The 19,025-nt window shown below is 46.0% G+C and overlaps 1 protein-coding gene across 1 annotated transcript in view; it reads left to right on the top strand.

The window, feature by feature from the left end:
• The window catches only part of alk (ALK receptor tyrosine kinase), a 294,090-nt gene that overhangs the window by 256,048 nt on the left and 19,017 nt on the right, over positions 1-19,025 (top strand). Inside the window, exons 12-18 of the mRNA XM_060051906.1 lie at positions 4,368-4,533; positions 8,323-8,470; positions 11,500-11,610; positions 13,143-13,284; positions 14,400-14,567; positions 15,757-15,855; positions 17,043-17,198. Coding sequence (XP_059907889.1) covers positions 4,368-4,533; positions 8,323-8,470; positions 11,500-11,610; positions 13,143-13,284; positions 14,400-14,567; positions 15,757-15,855; positions 17,043-17,198 — 990 coding nt within the window. The remainder of the gene's footprint in view (positions 1-4,367; positions 4,534-8,322; positions 8,471-11,499; positions 11,611-13,142; positions 13,285-14,399; positions 14,568-15,756; positions 15,856-17,042; positions 17,199-19,025) is intronic.

Here is a 19,025-nt window from a genome sequence, read left to right as displayed (position 1 = left end):
AGAGTAAGGTCCACAAAGTTATGGAAGGCAGTCCTTTGAATGCAGAATGAAGTGCTTGCTATTCAGGTGATCGACTTCTTCTTACAAATTCCTGATGCAACCTAATAAAAGAGCATAAACAAATCAAAGTTCCAATTTATGTCTTTATTGTTTTTTTTGTGGGGGCGGGGGGGGGGGTAATTGCAATCAAATCAAAAGACAGAAGGGCCGGTGATTGAGGCGATCCGATTGGCTCTCAAAAGTAATTGACAGCAGATGTCTGTTTACTGCTCCCACAGATCTCCATGGATTAGAATCCTCCTCGGCCATTAAGGCAACGCTAATGACCACAGGGGAGCGTCAGAGCGCGTGTCGGCGCCGCATTGTTCACATGTTTCACAAGTGGTGGTCCGGCGTCAATCCGGCGTCAATCCGTCGACAATCCGCTGTTGCTTTCTGAACGTGTGTGTGTGTGTGTGTATGTGTGTGTGTGTGTGTGTGTGTGTGTGTGTGTGTTGGGGGGGGTTATAGTCAGTAGGAAGGACACTGATAGGGGACTGATAAGTGGAACCCCGCTAAAACAGAGAGTGTAATTAATTGTGGCCTGATGGGTCCATACGGCTCCCGTTCAGCGGGTGAATCCGTTCGTCTGTGCACTGTCCTGGCCTTGATCAATTGCTCTAATGGGCAGCCCATGGAGAACAACTGTCTCTGAACGAGATGTAAGAAATACATGAGGAGTAAACTAGGGTGAGTATGACGAACGCGTGTTGCTCTGGGGCTCCATGTGCTTGGTTGTCGTGAGGCTGAGCCTTCCACAATAGGCCTAGATGCATGGGGAATTTGGGACGAATTGGTCGCACAAATCTGAGTTTAGATGAATATCCCAAATGTGATAGGCAGACAAGCTCGGATCTGGGTGAACAGGAAGTGGATTTTAACCAATCATGTGGCTCGGGGTGGGGATCTTGCGATGCACTTTACATGGGAAGGATCTCAACTGGAAACAACCCATTAGCGGAACCACAGCAAATGTGATATGGCGGAGCATTCATCTGGGATCTAGAGGACAGGTCACTAGAATGACAGCATGGCTTGGCATGGTATCACTCCTCGGCCAAATCTTCATCCATAGCCAGTGTCAAGACGAGCAGAAACATCCTGTCAGACAACAACATTGTCAGACAAAGTTTAAATTCAAATGTGTCTGGTAGATTGCCCACTGTAGAAATACATTTGTTGAAATGTTCATGTTAAACCTCCATCTTGCACTTAAGTTCTTTACTAAGAATACATCCGTTACAAAATCGGAAACATTGCATAACTTGGCCCCTTGCACTTTCTCGTTTCTGTCTCTGCCGCTGTGCAGTCTCGCTCCAGATGTCATAATAATGTCGAACATCTGAATCTGCATCAGGGATGCCCATATCTTCTCGACTCTGTGCGTGGGTTGTGTTTGCCAGCTATTGAAATTAATATTGTAGAAATTCGAAGTTTGAACACGAGTGCCAATTGCGGGTTTCAGTGGGTATGCTACTACTACGAGTCAAAAGAGACCAACAAGACCCAATTTGAACGGAAACCGACTGAACATCCATAATAATACTATGCCACAGCACAACAGCACAATAAGGCTTAAGGATTTTGCAGTCAAAGCATCTGCCTCAAAGCATTTTGGTTGTGTTTTGAGTTTGGTCCTGTGATCTTGTTAGTTTTAAAGCCAGAGGAGCCACATGTGGGTATTATTGTAATGCTTGGACGGAGCAATGGACACACATTGTAACAGCACATGTTGTTAGAATTGTAAAGTGCTATTTTAGCAAACCATCACTTGAGGGGCTTTCTATTGACCACCATACTTATACTAAACAAAGTACTTGAATGTTGTCCCACAATTGGCACGGTGGTTGTTGTTTGGCAGAGACAAGCTTCAGCTGTTTATATACCGAAAAGTGTTTCTCAGATACATACACGGTCTTTACTCTTTCAAACAAAGTGAAATGATGTGATCGTCAAGGTTATAATAAACCCGCGATATTGAAATCAGGATTAATCCAAATCTTGTAATGCAACACTTGAAGGATTTGAGGCGTCCTCTTCCGATATTTATCAAAGAAAGTAATTGGGTTTAAAAATTGATAATGCCAATCCTAGCATTAGTGGTATCTTTTATTCTGGTTTCCATGGCTACCTTATCTGCCACATCTTGTACTGGCCATCTATAACCATTTTGAAGGAGCATGCTGCTTGGAGCTGGGTGAACCAAAAGAAGCATTTTCTTTCTTTGCCTGCTTTTCTGTTTGTTTTGGCGTGCTCAGTTTGGAAAGGCTCCAGACAGACATTAAATCGCCTTACCCAAGTGAACTACATATCGAATCGCAACTGTTATATACTGTGGCCATTCGATTCATCCCCCTATATACTGTGTTATACTGACCATTTTCTTTCCAGAGCTGAACATTTTTCCTTCTCTAGCCATCCTGTTTTCAGTCAGACATCAGCCACTTCTGTTTTACTTGGCAGGGTCATATCACGCGAGCCTCGACCAAATGCCAGTCAAGGTTTGGTCCCTCTGAGCCTCGAATATCTTCTAAATAAAACCGGCATGTGTGTGGACCCTAACCCTCACCTGGCTTAGAGTCAGACTGATGGACACACAGGCTGCACACCTGTTACTCATTGAGCATTCAGTGTGCACAGGTTAGACCAGCCATCACCAACCACACACTCAGAGGGAGTTCTCCTGCATGGCAACATGGAGCACCAGGTCATGTATCATTATCTGCCAACCGTACAATTAAACATCACCAACCTGTGTCCTTGTCTGGAGGAGCCCAGAAAAGCCACCGAGGCGGAGTGCGGCATGGACCTTGTTACATCGGCATAGAAGGCTTTTTGCACTAATAATGGCTGAAGAGGATTTATCGTTGTCATTCGTGGCCGACTGCAAGTGGGCAAGATGTAATTGTCATAGAAGACAATGCAGATGCAGTCAGGGAACCGTTGCAGCTGGAAGTTGCTCGGCTTTCGTAATGACTTTGACTTTACCCGGTGTTAGACAAGCTCCACTAAACCTTGGACTCGACTACATGATGAGCATCACCGCAAAAGCATCCATCTTTTACTAAGCATTGTTTTGGGGAGAGAGGGAGGCAGGGAGGGTAGGGGACACAGGGAGGGAGGGCGGAGATAGAGCGGAGCCGTGTTCCCCTGACGATGCACACACACAAAGACACGATCGCGGACACAGACACACACACGCACACGCGCAAACAGACAGTCTGACAAGACTAATCTCACGTTAATTGCGGGGGATTGAATGTCAATTAGCGGCTACACGTGGGATTACATTGGGAATGAGGAGGAATGTTTGTCACCTGTGATCTCCTCACTTTCTTTGGCTGTTTATTTATTTATTAAGTTTGAATCTGGGGGGGGGGGGGGGGTTGTGGTTTAGGGGGCTGTGTGCGTCAGACCTCCAGCTGTGCACAGATATGTTTGTTCACAGCCCCCCCCCTCCCCCCCACGAATTCTGAGGCTTTATTTACATGAAAGTGGAGCGCCACGGATTGGTGAGGGGGAAAATAAACAGGCTCAAACATAATGCTTTAGCAACGCAGGGCTGTCTTTTATCTGTCTGTCTTTAAAAAGGAGGCATTTGGGTATTTCAGTTTATGATGCAAAGTGACACAGGCACGCACCGGTATCTCATTATGTGTGTGCAGGCGTGCACGCGTGCGTGCGTGTATATGTGGCCGAATGATTGCAGGTTTGCATGATAAGATGCTAACAATTTAGTACAAAGTTGATTGCCTGGGATCTCAAACCTATTTGGGTAAATGTTGAACCAAGACGGCTTTTGATGACATACGTGTGTACCATAGCGTCATGTTCTATCCCTCAACATATTGTGCTCTATCCCTCCCCATGTCCTGTTCTATCCCTCCCCATGTTCTGCTCCATCCCTCACCATGCCCTGCTCTATCCCTCACCACGTTCTGCTCTATCCCTCACCATGCCCTGCTCTATCCCTCACACTGTCCTGCTCTATCCCTCACACTGGCCTGCTCTATCCCTCACCATGCCTGCTCTATCCCTCACACTACCTGCTCTATCCCTCACCACGTTCTGCTCTATCCCTCACCATGCCCTGCTCTATCCCTCACACTGTCCTGCTCTATCCCTCACACTGGCCTGCTCTATCCCTCACACTGGCCTGCTCTATCCCTCACCATGCCTGCTCTATCCCTCACACTACCTGCTCTATCCCTCACCACGTTCTGCTCTATCCCTCACCATGTCCTGCTCTATCCCTCACCATGTCCTGCTCTATCCCTCACCAATGCCTGCTCTATCCCTCACACTGTTCTGCTCTATCCCTCACACAGCCAAAAAGTGGATCTTCCACACCTGCGGGGCCTCTGGCCCAGAGGGCCCGACCCCCAGCCAGTGCAGCAACTCCTACCGCTACACCAACGTCAACATCACCCTGGGCACCAGGGGCCCCTTCAAAGGCGTCCAGATGTGGCGGGTCCCCGAGACCGGCACCTACAGGTAGGACGAAAAGGAGTGGAGAAGAAAATCAGGGGCTTGGGGTAGTCAGTAGTGACGTGGCTTAATTGCAAATGAGTTTATTTGGAAAATGTTTATTTGTGTTTAGCGATAAAGCGAGTAAGGAGGAAGTGTTATGATCATGGGGAAAGGATACTGCACTTCATCATTCCGATGTCGCTCACGCGTCGATGCACCCCCGGGGGTTATTCGCAAATGCGTTTCAGTATGGAGCCTTTCGGTTCATTGTTGATTTCAAAGGGGCGGAATCAGCGGGCAGACCAAAATTGGACGGACCTACTGCCGCTCAGATCAATAAAAAGGGGACGGGTCAGCGGCAGCCATCTTGATTGTTTATGAAAAATACCTCAACGGCGCCCCCCATTGGCTGCTGCTCTATGCAGTCATCGTATTAAACCCGCCCCATATTAGATCAATATTTAATTGCCCTGACCTCGCCAAGGTCTATTGGAAATCTGTCAAGGAGGAAGTAGAGACCAGAAGGGGTTTGTGGTGATGTGAAAAGGGCTGATTAAGCATTATTATTGTAAACATTAAACATCGAGGAGGTTTGACGTCTTCCCTCAGAGTTATTGAGACTCTTTATTTGATGGTATTCATCTCGTCTCGTATTAAAAATGCCGGAGAGCGAGCTGAGTGATGAGACGAATCAAAAGGGGATAAATGTTTTAGAGATCCGGGGCTGGTAGCGTTCTATCGGTGCCAACTGAAGGGCTTTCATGTCTGTTCACTTTTTATGTTGAAGCAAAGTAATTTAGAAATTAGATCCTCTTCTTCCTTCTCCTCCTCCTCTTCATCCTCATCTTTAAATGCATTGGCTAGCAACAAAAACACAAACTCCGAAGGCCGGTATTCCCAACATGGCACCAACGTTGTCGTGTGCTTATTGGAGAGAAGGGACAGTGCAAATTGATAAATACAACAAATCAAAGAAATGGCATGCTGTGTAAGATTACAGAAAATACCCAGTGTGTGCAGTAAATGCAGGAATGACAAACACACCTTTAGAACGACATCGCAAACAAATATACAAATAGACAAACACATGAAGACAAATATACATATAGATCGACATTGGGTTATATACTTATTTCAACAATGCATAGTTCAGCCGCAGCCATAGTTGAATTATCCAGGGACGGGAATGCACAAGTGCCCTTTCCCATAACACGATTACAATGTTATTAGATGGCCCTTCATCCCTACCCTTTTATAAGGACACACGCATACACACACACATACAAACGCACGCACACACACACACACTCACACTCACACACACAGGTATCGGGTATATGTACGTAGCAAACAAGTGGGAAATACATGTTGAGGCGCATGCTACATGCTTAGTAACATTAATATCGCCTCTCATATCTATACATTCTCCGTCATTGGGCATAACCTGGCGACGCATTGAGTGGAGAGGGAGAATTACCCTAATCAGTTTCCCACAGAGCAGAGCAAAGGCCACTCTGATGGCGGCCAGAATTCTCGAAAAAAATATATAATAATATATAGATAAAATATAGACGATGACGCTAACATTCATCATCATTTCGCTGAGCAGCGTTACCCCATTTGGATGTGGATGCTTTAAGTTTGCTGCTAAAAATAAATAAATGCACTCCGACATAAAAATCGATAGTAGTTTAAGTCGAGGTGTGGCTGCTAAGCATAGATCGATACGATGAAATGGACCAGCTTGTGGATGAAATGCAATGGTTTCTGGGGGTAGGATAGTGTGAAAGGGCCAGGGTGTTGGACTCAAAGACCGAAGGTAGTGGTTTGGTCTTGGTTTACCTCTTAGCATCCTTGAGCAAGATGCATATCCATTAGTGCTTCTTACTAAAGGTTAATTGGCCTTTCAGTAGAAATCATGTTAAATGAATAAATAGCAATCATTGTTTTATATCACCTAAATGAATAATTCTACAGTTCGTATTATTATGATTTCTACTATTTTACTACTTTTACTATTACTATTAATAATAATTTGTGAGAGGATTATTTCAAATAATTCCTTAAGCACTGCTTTCAAATGATTACAAAGACACCGGAATGGACACGGGCAAACAGGCCAAACCTCATTTCGAACTCATTAAACATTACAAAGCCGGTTACGAAAATATATCGCTGAACAAAAACAGAGTCAGTGGGAGACGGACACACATAATCGCACACTGAGATGGAAAAACCCACGCAAACACATTTCACATAATGTGATATGCTAAAAAGGTCGTTGGCTAAAAGATGGGGCTGTAGATGCATGCTCTACACAAATAGGACTGCCACCCCCACGCGGGCTGGCGGGGTCAGTAGAAGATGTCCACAGACGGGTACAGACAGGGAGGACCAAGCCGTCTGCCCCTCCAAGAAGTCATTAGCCAAACAGCTGAGCTAGCGAAAAGCAGTGACAAGCTATAGGGCTTTTTCTTACTCTCCCTCACTCTCCTCTCTCTCTCTCTCTCTCGCTCTCCTCACTCTCTCTCTCTCTGTCCCTCTCTCACTCTCCTCTCCCTCACTCTCACTCTCACTCTCTCTGTCTCATCCCCAACAGCCAAGTGGAGGAGAGAAATTATATATAAATCCAATACAATACAACTTTTTTCTTTTTAGCTTTTTACCAGCAAGTCAAGTCTCATTGGACATATTTGAGGGGGCGAATGTAGCAGTGTACACATGCATTTGTGGCTCATGAAGCACGTTTCAGTGTGTGTTGTGTCTTTGTGTGTGTTTGTGTGTGTGTGTGTGTGTGTGTATGTGTGAAGATATGGCTAAAACCCATTACGTGTGTATTAAATGGATTGGGGAGGACATCCGTCTCTGAGAAAATTGCAGGAGGAATGACGGCGTTTGTTCGGGCGACGAATTACAATCCAAGTAATTCTTCCCTTCTATCGGCCATAGGTTAAGTGCGATAAACTCCCAAACTGAATGTGGAATTTCTTCAGTTGGTCAAAGTAGTTTAAAGTTTGGCTCCTGCTATTTATCTTTTAAGGGCAAAAGGACAAATACAAAAAGCACGGTCTGAATCTAACTCAGAAAGAGATTTACTGCATCATTAGGTTAATTATCCTCTTTATCAGCCCTTCTTTTCCTCTCTTTGTAAATCTAATACATCCATTCGTCTAAGAGAGCGAATGGTAAGATATTAATGTTTTTTATGTTTCTCCGTAGGAAATGAGATGGATTAGATTTTATTAATCCCAGACAGGAAACAATAATTTGTGAGGAATGTAGTTTTATATATGTTTATATATATTAGTCAAACACTAAAAATTTTAACATTTGCAATTACAAGACACCATATTTTAGCATATGATGACATACAGACACCCACAAAGGCTTCACCTAGGAGACTCAAGTAGTGAACAGTCTACTAGCCGTGCCCTGGTACATAAAAAGAACAGACCCATAATGGTTGTTCTGAGTGACAACTGTGGTGCTTCTGCCATGATGCTTCTGTATATAGGCTTTGTACATTCGTCAGACTCATCCCGAGTCATATTTTGGCCAAATTGTGTTATCTAACAACTCTATTCATAACGCTGCTCAGTCACTGTGCCTCAATTAGCTATATCCTCAGCCAATCAGAATGCTTTCTACATTCTATAATCACTATCTGCATAAGTCATCTATTTGACTTTCGACTATTGCATTTTTTACACTAAAAACAATATAAATGGCAATACTGCTAACGAGTGTACAGTATGTAGCTTCAGTTGACCACACTCTTCTGCTGCTGACCGAGAGTTACCCCCCCCACACCAGGATCACGGCGTACGGGGCGGCGGGCGGGCGCAGCGTGCTGGCCGTGACCGGTTCACACGGCGTCTACATCACGGCGGACTTCCGGCTGCAGAAGGGAGAGCTGCTCCACATCCTGGTGGGACAGAAGGGAGAGAGCGCCTGTCCCAATGTGAGTGGCTTCACTGTACTGTGGTTGGGTGTGGTGTGTTGGTTCACAATTTACAATAATGAGACTTTAATTAACCGTTCATTAACCATGAGTTAATCTAGTACTACACGTTAGGACAAGGGGGTATAGTGGATAAGGCAGGGTACGTTTTTGTTTTGGGGTTCAGTTCTTCTTAAAGTTAGGGTTTGCACTTGCATACCATCTCCAATCCTTAGTAGTGGGTTAATTCTAATCCCATTAGATAATTCAAACAATAATACCTAATTTAAGATGGATACCATTATTAAACACTGTTAGTCAATTATTACTAGACGGTTAATTAACTGTACCTTGATGCTTATTAAACCATTAACTAATGTAACTTAATGGTTAATTAATTTTCAAATTCAAAAAAACTTTATTTGTCCCCAGGGGGCAATTGAGGGCACATAGCAGCAGCATTACAAAGGACAGGGCCATGTCCAAACAAAAAACAAACGAAAACACAGCAATGCTGTGTTAATGTACCCTTATTGTAAAGTGTAATTGAAGTGTTCTGGTTTGGTTTAGTTTAAGTTATTACATTACAAGTTTTTGGTCGCTTGATTATCATTGAGAGGCATGGAATTCTGCACATAACACAATTTTAACGCTTAAAACAGAATGATTACACTTTTAGAAAACATGGGAGGGCAGTCAAGGATTAAGGGGCCCAATCTATTTTTCCTCTACATACAGTCTAGGAAAGAATTAACTTTTTTTTTCCCACCCTTAGAAACACAGCATCCGAACAACATGAGTGGAATTGTGACATTCCCTCCATTAAATCCCTTTTATGGTAAATCATTACTTTAACAACTGCCCGATGTGTCCTCGAATTATATAAAGAAACATGATTTCTATGCTTCCTACTGAAATAGCCCCATCCTTCATAGTCCGATGGTAACCCAACTAGGAAGCCTCAAATTCAACAAAACAAACCCATAGTTCGGATCCAATTTTCCTCACGGAAGGATTTCATGTTTTCCTTCCTCCTTCCCTGCCAATGTTTCTCAATGACCTCTCGATGACACCATGTTGCCTGTTGACATTTTTATACGCCTTTTCTCTTTCACCTCCACTTAGTGGGCATGTCCTGGGTCCGTCCGTGGGGGGGGGGGGTCATGTCTGGCTATAATGGTCGGGGCTGGCCCCGTCACAAACAGCTCTTGACCCGCCACTTGCTCTCTCCCCCCCCCCCCCCGGCAGATCACTGTGTTCACTGCAACACGTGTTCTCCCGTCCCCTTTCTGTGGGCTCAGAGGCGCCATCAGAAGTGCTTACATCCATCATTTGAACCTGAGGTTCAACACACACACACAGGCCGCTAACCGTGGCGGGGGGCAACAAAAAAAGTTTGAAGTGTAATGTTCGTTGCGATATTTAATATTGAATATTGAATTGTTATGCAGTTGAGAAAGTTGAAACTGAACAGTTTTTCTTAGACCCTGTCTACAGAAAGGATATAAAAGAGACGTGCTGAATAGGAGCCTATTTTCTTTTTGTGTCGGGGCTGATATCCAAGCCGCACACGTTAGAGGTATCTTTTGAAATTACAAGCAGCTCAAACCCATCATGGTCGTGTATGCAAATATATGCAAATAAACCAAATGTGTCAGAATGTGTGAGGTGTACATAGATGGTAGGCCGCTTTCAGAAGTTTATTGGACATTTATTGTAGTAAACTACTTATTTTTCAACAAACGAAATGGAGAGGAGGAAAAGCACCGGGGAACGGTTCTTCCTTCCAATTGTCTGGATGATTGATTTCATTTAAATTGGGATTGTTTTGTTGTGTTTGTGTTTTGGGCGCAGGTTGTTTTTCGGTTCCCCCGTTCGTTTATCAGACAGAAGGCCGCTGTTATTCAGGGGGCCGTTTGTCATTGAGTTATTACTTTGTAACGCGGTGTGTCTAGAAGTGAGCATAGTGCACGAAGAGAGAGCAGGCCCCGTGGCTCCGTGGGGCCACTGGAGTCGTTTAACGGGGGCCTCCTCCTCCTCAACCCTCTAGCATGGTTTGAGGGAGGCGGAGAGAGGGGGGGGGGGGGGATTGCCTGGGGCTCTCCAGGGAAGGGGAAAAGTGATTTGTTCCGTTGAACACATTCTCTGCCTCACACACCTCCCAGTCGTCCCATGGGGGAGGGAGGGAGAGAGATGGTGCTTGTCTTGTCCCTACAAAGGCACTCACTCACTCTGCCCGGCATGTCTCTGTGTGTGTGTGTGTGTGTGTGTGTGTGTGTGTGTGTGTGTGTGTGTGTGTGTGTGTGTGTGTGTGTGTGTGTGTGTGTGTGTGTGTGTGTGTGTGTGTGTGTGTGTGGGCCTGTGCCTGCGCCTGCGTGCCTGCGTATGGTGTGTGTCTATGTGTGGCATATATACCCACACACACATACAGATTCATGCACACAAGGGTGCACACACTGACTTTTAAAATGTGTGTGTGTGTAGGGTGGGAACCTTCATTACCTTCTCACTCACCCGTCAATCAAACCCACTAATGTACTGCTTCTTTTCATCCCCCCGACTGTCAAGAGCCTCTGGCCAGACGTACAATGTGTCAGTGATCGTGCATAGGTGATGTGCGCGCGCGCGTGTGTGTGTGTGTGTGTGTGTGTGTGTGTGTGCATGTCTGTGTCCGTGTGTGTGTGTGTGTGTGTGCATGAATACATATATTGTCTTTTTAATGCAGCCGTGGGAGCATGTCACTGCTGTGATCTGTCACTCTGGAGAGCAACGTGTTATAGCTCAGAGGTGGTGGTGGTGGTGGTGGTTCGCAAGGGGGCTAATCTCTTAGCCTGCTAATCTGACAGCTCTCTCTCTCTCTCATCTCATCTCTCTGTCTCTCCTCTCCCTTCTAATGTCCCTCTTTCTCACTCTCTCTGTTTCTCTGACTTCTCTCTCTCTCTCTCTCTCTCTCTCTCTCTCCCTCTCTCTCTGTCTCTGTCTCTGTCTCTCCCTCTCTCCCTCTCTCCCTCTCTCCCCCTATCTCCTTGTCTCCCTCTCTCTGTTTCCAGTCCAACATGGTGCCCAGTAGGATCTGCGCTGAGCAGAGCTCCCCGCTGGTCAACAAGTCCCAGGTCAAGTGGGGCGGAGGGGGAGGGGGCGGAGCCACCTACGTCTTTAAGGTGAGCAGCATGTCCGTCAGTCCTCGGACCCTCCTGATCTTGCGAGTTCACATTCTGTTCCTCTCTGAAGATGAGTCCGTCCTCGAATCCTGTTGAAAGCCTTCTCCCAACATGCAATATGACCCAATGAATCCGCTTTAGAGAGACGTCTGGTTCACGACGAAGCAAGCAGAAGAAAACAATGGCGACGCCCAAGGCCTGCTTATTTATCGACGGAGCAATGAAAACGTTCTCTCTCAAAAGTACACAGAATAACGATGTCCAGAGAACAACAGAAATCTGCAAGGAAAGCTGTGCTCCGTTAGTTTTCACTCAGTTCCCAAGAACCTCAATCCAATTGGTTTTTTATACCATAAAGGCTCTGCCCATATCTGGATATGAATCAGCGCCCCGCTGAGGCCCCGCGCGCATTGTGTACTGCAAACTTAAGAATCAGGATAGACCCCGAAGGGCAGGAGCACAATGTAGTAATAATAATAATCCTGCCTCATTATCTGACCAACAATGGCAACAATGGGCCGATTGAAATTAGGCGCTCAGACGCTCGGGGGGCGCTTTTAATTGGTGCCGTTTACACGGCCAATGAAGAAATGAACGGAGGAACGTGGCGGCGATTGCGCCCACAATTCAGCGGCGTCGCATTGACCCCCTGGGTTGTAAAATACAAGTGCGGCATAAAAAACACACCAAGGGAAAGACAGGAAAGGACAAGGCTGAAACTTTGCACTGAACTTTGAAATAACATCCACTTTGTTATTTTGGGTGGCAAAACGACCCTGTCACTGTGCCTCGGTTGATATTGCCATGTGTAAAGAATGGAAATGGTCCCTTTGTAAAGGACTGAAACGACAACAACTTTACTACAACAAATCATCGAACCGTTTTTCTATCAACCAAACAGTGCTCGCCATCAAACGGGCTTGTTTAGCTGACCACGACTGGGTGGAGGTCTGTGTGATGGAGCAGCCCGCTGTGTTCCAGTAGCCTGAGGGCTGGGGCTGCTCCACCGCCCGGCGCAGCCCCAGCCTCCTAATGAGCTCCCCAACAGGTGGACGTAAATGTGTGTCGGCCCTTGTTGTCAGCAACACAGCGTCGTAGCCCTGGGAGACACCTGACCAAGTCCCCCAAAAAGCAACGCGTGGCGCCTTGTGGAACGAGAAAAGCAAAAAAAAAAGCGAGTGAAGCATGACCTTGCCCGAGGCGGGCGTTTCCTGTGGTTGAAGAAGGGAATTCTGAGTACGCAAACGTGGGGGTCCCTCTGATCAAACAATATGCACTGATTAAGTGCATGTGTCACAGTGTCATTATGTGTGTGTGTTTTTGCGAGTGCGCATGTATAGCCTCATCAAAAATTGAAAGTGTTCAAATGCTGTGATCTATAATTCATGTGCACTTATAACAAAGATGGCTACGTCGCGCAGGTAATGAGCCTGCCGACGGTTTACATTGTGCATCGTTGCGGTGCTGCGTGCAGGTTGTCGGCTCTAAAAATCCCCCGGTCAAAAGATTGTGTGACTTCCCCGTTTCCCCAGGTCAACAGGGACGTGTACATCCCCCTCATCATCGCCGCTGGGGGAGGGGGCAGGGGCTACAGCAGCCAATCAGACAGCCAAATGGAGCAGATAGACTATGACCCCAGCCAACCGGGGCGCAGCGGGAAGTCCAACGCCGCGGGTACGGTTGACTTTGAGTGTGTGTCTGTGTGTCCTCTGTGTGTGTTGCTTATGAGTGTTTGAGAGAGAGAGAGAGAGAGAGAGAGAGAGAGAGAGAGAGAGAGAGAGAGAGAGAGAGAGAGAGAGAGAGAGAGAGAGAGAGAGAGAGAGAGCGCGCAATATTAATAATACCCAGACCGAGACATCCCGGGCATGTGTCTATATCGCCGGGTCAGAGTCTGACTGCTGCCTACAAACACATCTATGGGGCTTTGGGTAGGTCCTGTCCTGATGCATCAGTCTCATAGACCTTGAAACCTCTGCAGCACCCACGGGTTTTGTTGTTGATTTTCCCACTCACCATGGCTTGTGTGTGGCGTTAATGTGGGCTTCAGACCACCTTTCCACCCCGCCTCCTTCTACTTTACAAAATTTAGCCGGATTTCTGAGCGGTTGGCTTCACCAGATCCTTCCCGGTTCAAATGCTTTAACAAAACCCCTCCGTCTCCATTATTCATGGGACCAAAGGAGCTAACAACTAGTCAGCCAAAGAAAAAATCACCGAAAAGGAGGGCATTGTTTAAGCTCCCGGTGGACGCTTTTTAAGTCCAACGGTTTAGTTTTTACGGAGAACGGAGTGAATAAGAAGTGAAATGCTGGCCATATTTCAAATTCCTAGTTGTATTTGTGTTTTTTAAAAGCAGGCTCTGGGAGGCTGTAGGTAGTGGCAGTGAATATGGATTAGGTCAGCACTTAGGAACTTGAGAAATGACTTGGCTTTGAATTCATTAGCCGTCGCTTTAATCTCCTCTTGCCTGTATGCATGGGAATTAGAGTTTAGCTGTGTTTCGCCAGAATTTGCCGCACCTGATGGCTGTAGAGTAAAACGGTTGTGTGTGTGCCTCTATGTGTGCCTGACAATTTTTTCCCTTTTTCAACTTTGCCTGTAGTGTGCACACACACAGACACCTACACGCACGCACACACACACACACACACACACACACACACACACACAGACTCACACCAACTCACAAAGACACACACACACATGCACGCACACGCACAATCATCTCCTCACACACACCGGGGGGGGGGACCGGCGTCATGTCCAACGTGTCTTGTATTCGGTGACAGGCGGCGGCGGGGGCTGGAACGACAGTGCCCCTGCCAGTCAGGGCGGGAGACCCCTGGTGCTCGGGGGCCACGGAGGCCAGTCGTGTCAGAAGCTGTGGCCGACCCACGGGGGGTTCGGGGGCGGAGGCGGCGGCTGCATCTCCGGAGGCGGTGGAGGGGGCTTCCGAGGTGGGCGGTCCCCTTTTGAACCACACCGGAGACGCTCTCCGAGGTGTCGGACTTCACTGCCGTTTCAGATTTGAGTCGTGCTTGTTATTATTCCAGTTGTGGGTTCGAATAATACCTGAGACGTGCCACTTCAATTTACAATCGTGGTACAAGTGGAATTGTCTTGCAGCACCACAAGCTCCTTTTGTTTAAAGGGATGAGCCGAGACATCTGTAACTTGGCGCCTGTCTTACCTAGATTCAGGAGAGTTGTTTAATTCCAAACTCATGGTTCAGCGTCCAGCGGGGGAGTTGGTGGCATAGCACTCGCTCTCCGCTAGCTGCTTCCACTGACCTGCAGAGTCACCATAACCATGGCTCCTGCTCATGTGAGGGGAAAACACTTTTAATCACTTCCAAAGAATTCCAATATGTTCCCGAGGAGTTGCTTATTCAAAACGAGTGCCAATAACAACACATTGAGATTGTAGTTTGTCTGCAAACACACAGATAAAATGTGGCACTATCTTTTAGCTCTGTTATTATTAGGCAACCTGTGGTGCACTGATGGCTCAATTATATGTTCAGCTGCCTCCGAGTAGTCCGCGCAGAGGGTAACTTGTCCGCCTTTCCCTTTAAAGCCCTGGTTGCAACACATCAGATTTTGAATAACTTTGGCTTACTTGGCTAACCCACTCAAGTTCAGGCTGGCAATCGAAGATGCCATCTTTCAGCCCTGCGAAGGTCGGCTTGTTCTTCATAAACATCCACATTAGAGTGATGGACGGAGCAGCAGCAGCCGCAGTGCTAGCCAAGTGGATCTGACAGTCAGGTCCTATTTAGCATGAGCTCATTGGCTCACGGTCAATAGTGAAAAAAAATTATCGTTTCAAGAAACCCACATAAATGACTGTATTCGGTACTCTGTGGTTGAGCAACTGCTACATTTTGGTTCTTTAAGCCTAGTTCCACCTTTTATAGACTTCTGTTGTTTATACGTCATATTCTGTAGAATGTCCTTCAAGGCATGAATCGTAGTGTTCTTCTGGTCCATATAGTACACTGATAGATCCGTCCTAAGACACTATGGGCTGATATTTTTGTCAGGCATTTCTATTCATTTGGGGCTTTCACCAAATAGGATTTCAACAAAGGAGAGTGTCTTATCGACATTGAGTCCCGTGTGTTTCTGTCGATTCCAAACTGTGCAGGTGGCAACACCTCGGTGGACAACAACGCCAGGCACGACGGCGGAGACGGCTCGTCCTTCATCAGCCCAGACGGAGAGACGTTCCTTGATGCTCTCAAAGGTAGTGGGATAAAAAACAACACACACACACCTGCTGTGTGTCTTCTTTGGATTTGTATTATTATTTTTAAGTGGTTTTCTTTTAGGCAACCCGCTAACAGTCGCCAGAAAAGTGTGGTAAAAAGTGTGTGTCCTTATCTCGAGGGAACGTGGCATTTAGAGTTCACCGCTTGCCTCGCCGTCACATGACAAAGGCGGCGGAAGAGAAGATGATGATGAAGAGGAAGAGGTTGTATGAGGATTGTTCACCCAGAGCTCAGGGGGATGGCAAAGATGTAAAAAGAAAATGGTATCTCTCAAGTGTCTTTAAAGTGTTTAAAAGCTAGTATGCTTGCGCCGCATGCTAATCGACACTTGCACACAGTCCGGTGGCTCGGGCCATTCTATTCAGTTCACTGAGGCTTTTGGATGGACTGCCGCAGTAGTTTGGTCCCATACACTCTGGCAGAGCCTTCTTAACAAGTGGCCGTTAAAGCATTAGAGCGAGAAGCTTTTTGACTTGGTTAATGTGGACGGTGGTTGTGGTGGGGGGCTGGTGGTTGCCCTTGTTTTCATTGCCACTTCGTGTTTAGTTGCGAAAGTATTCCATATTGTGGTTTTAGTACAGATGAGCACCGTTAATGTTTTATTTGATGCTCTCGCTCTCTCACTCGCTCTCTCGCTCGCTCTCTCTCTCTCTCTCTCTCTCTCTCTCTCTCTCTCTCTCTCTCTCTCTCTCCCCTCTCTCTCTCTCTCTCTCTCTCCCCTCTCTCCCCTCTCTCTCTCTCACTCTCTCGTACAAAAATAAATGGTCAGAGGTAAATCCCAGTCATTATCCACTCAATTAACTTTCCCCCAACAATATGACCTGCTGTACCATGTACCTTAGTATGGTGCTTTTGTGCATATCAGTTTGAGTGTTTCTGCATTACTGTGTTTCTGATGTTTGCCTTTTTTCTGTGTTTGATGGCATTCGCGTGTCTGCCCTTGTGTGTGCGTGCATGTGTGTATATGTGTCTGCTCGTGTGTGTGTGTGTGTGTGTGATGCTGCCTGTTTGTGTGTATGTTTGTATGCGTGCATGTGTGTCTGCGTGCCTGTGTGTGTGTTTCTTTACCTGTGTGTCTGCGTGCACATCCCTGCGTGTGCGTGCCTGTCTGTGTGTGTATGCGTGCGCGTCCCTGTGTGTGTGTGTGTCTATGTGTGTGCAGGTATGGAGGCGGACGGGGAGGTCCTCATCAGCCCTGTGCAGAACTGCAGTCACTGTGAGAGCAGCGACTGCCATAAGGTGGAGTCGGGCACCCTCTGCTACTGCGACGGCGACCTCGTCCTGGCTCCCGACGGGACGTCCTGCGTCAACGCCACAGGTCTGATTCATTCAGTCATTCCTTCAGCCATTCGTCCATCCCTTCAGCCATTATTTATTAACTCCTCCATTCATTTATTTATTAGCTCACTTAATCAGCCATTCATTACTTCACCAATTAATTGATTCAGCCATTCATTCATACCTTTCTTCATTCAGCCGTTTGTTAATTCATGTCAAGGGGGCATTTATAGTCACTAAGGTGTTGATGGAGGGTTTGGAACGGATGCGTGCTGTGGAGGGGGGGGGGGGTAGTTAAAAAATCATAGCAAAACTACTCGCCTATCGAATCAATTTATCTTGAACACACACACACTAAGTTGAGTAGCTGTATTCGTTTCATGATTATTAATTCGGGCCAATTCTGAAAATAATTTGGCAACAAGTCACAGAGAAATAAAAGTGGGGTTTTGAAGGGAAGATAATTGGGTTCTATTTTGGTTTGGTCAAAAGAAACATTGTTCTGGCTCACATTCACGCATACACATGTGTGTGTGCTCATACCCATTCATTGGAGTTAACCTAATACACACACCCTTTGTTTAAACACACACACACACACACACATTCACACACACACACACACACACACACACACACACACACAGGTATGAAATGATTTCAAAGACATGAATTCAGTAAGTGGGGTGATTGTACCAGTAATTGACTGTCAGCCAATTAACAAATAAAATATTAATCTTTCAAAGTAATTAACCCCATGAGGTCATGCACTTTACTGGATCTCAAAGTGAAAGTGCCTTTTTGGTGGTTTAATAATTATCTAATTAACAACTGTCTATGGGGTAACTTAACCAGGTTATGGAAATGAATACAGTGATATTATCTACTTCATAAAAGAGTAATATATCAGTGTTAATTCAGCCCTACTATGACTTTTACACTGTTGTATAAAATGCTGATTTCCCAGCACTTTCACAGGATTAACACCAAGTCAAGTTAAGAATTGGATTTTCTTTAATTGATCTTGTGTCAACCAAGTTAAGTTAAGCGAAAAATCGCCTCATGCTAGGGCTGTAACTATGGAAATCGGTTAACTACAAATAACTGCAGAGTTCAAAGTCAACTAATGTTTGAATATTTTTTTTTCCCCGTCAGAATATGAATTACTTAAAGGACTCTCCTGTTAACTATGTTGAGTAAAGAAATGCTTTAACCGAGCGATGAAACGGATGGTAATCGCATGTCTTCAAATAACAGCAGTTCAAAGCCACCTCATGTATATTTATTTCTTTGCTTTCGCTCCCAACAAAAGCATTAGAATATTCAAAAGACATAGGGCTAGCATTGCCAGGCGCCGCCGCTAAAGGTCAATGCCTCGTTCCGTTGGTGCTGGACCTCGGCATACACTGCCTAAATGAGGAACTCCTCACACACACACACTTGGAAACAAACACACACACACACACACTCGAAAACACACACACAAAGAGACACATTGGAAACACAGAAATACACACACTCAGATACACAGACACACAAACAGACATGCAGTCCCGCCCACCTGCACACACACACACACACACACACACACACACACACACACACACACACACACAATCAAATTAACACACACACACATCCACAGGTACATATTCAAATTAACACACACACACACACACATAATGAAATTAACAGACACACACACAACCGCATACAAACCCGAACACCCACACACACACAAAAACACTCCAACGCGCAGTCTCTCTCGCACACACACAGAACACAAATGCACACACAAATGCACACACAAATGCATTCTCCCGAACACACAGGTGAAATCTCACGGAAGACATTGGCATGCGGTGGG

The sequence above is a fragment of the Gadus macrocephalus genome, chromosome 5, assembly GCF_031168955.1.
Source record: "Gadus macrocephalus chromosome 5, ASM3116895v1".
NCBI lineage: Eukaryota > Metazoa > Chordata > Actinopteri > Gadiformes > Gadidae > Gadus > Gadus macrocephalus.
The sequence above is the reverse complement of the archived record's forward strand: the minus strand, read 5'-3'. Positions and strand labels throughout refer to the sequence as shown.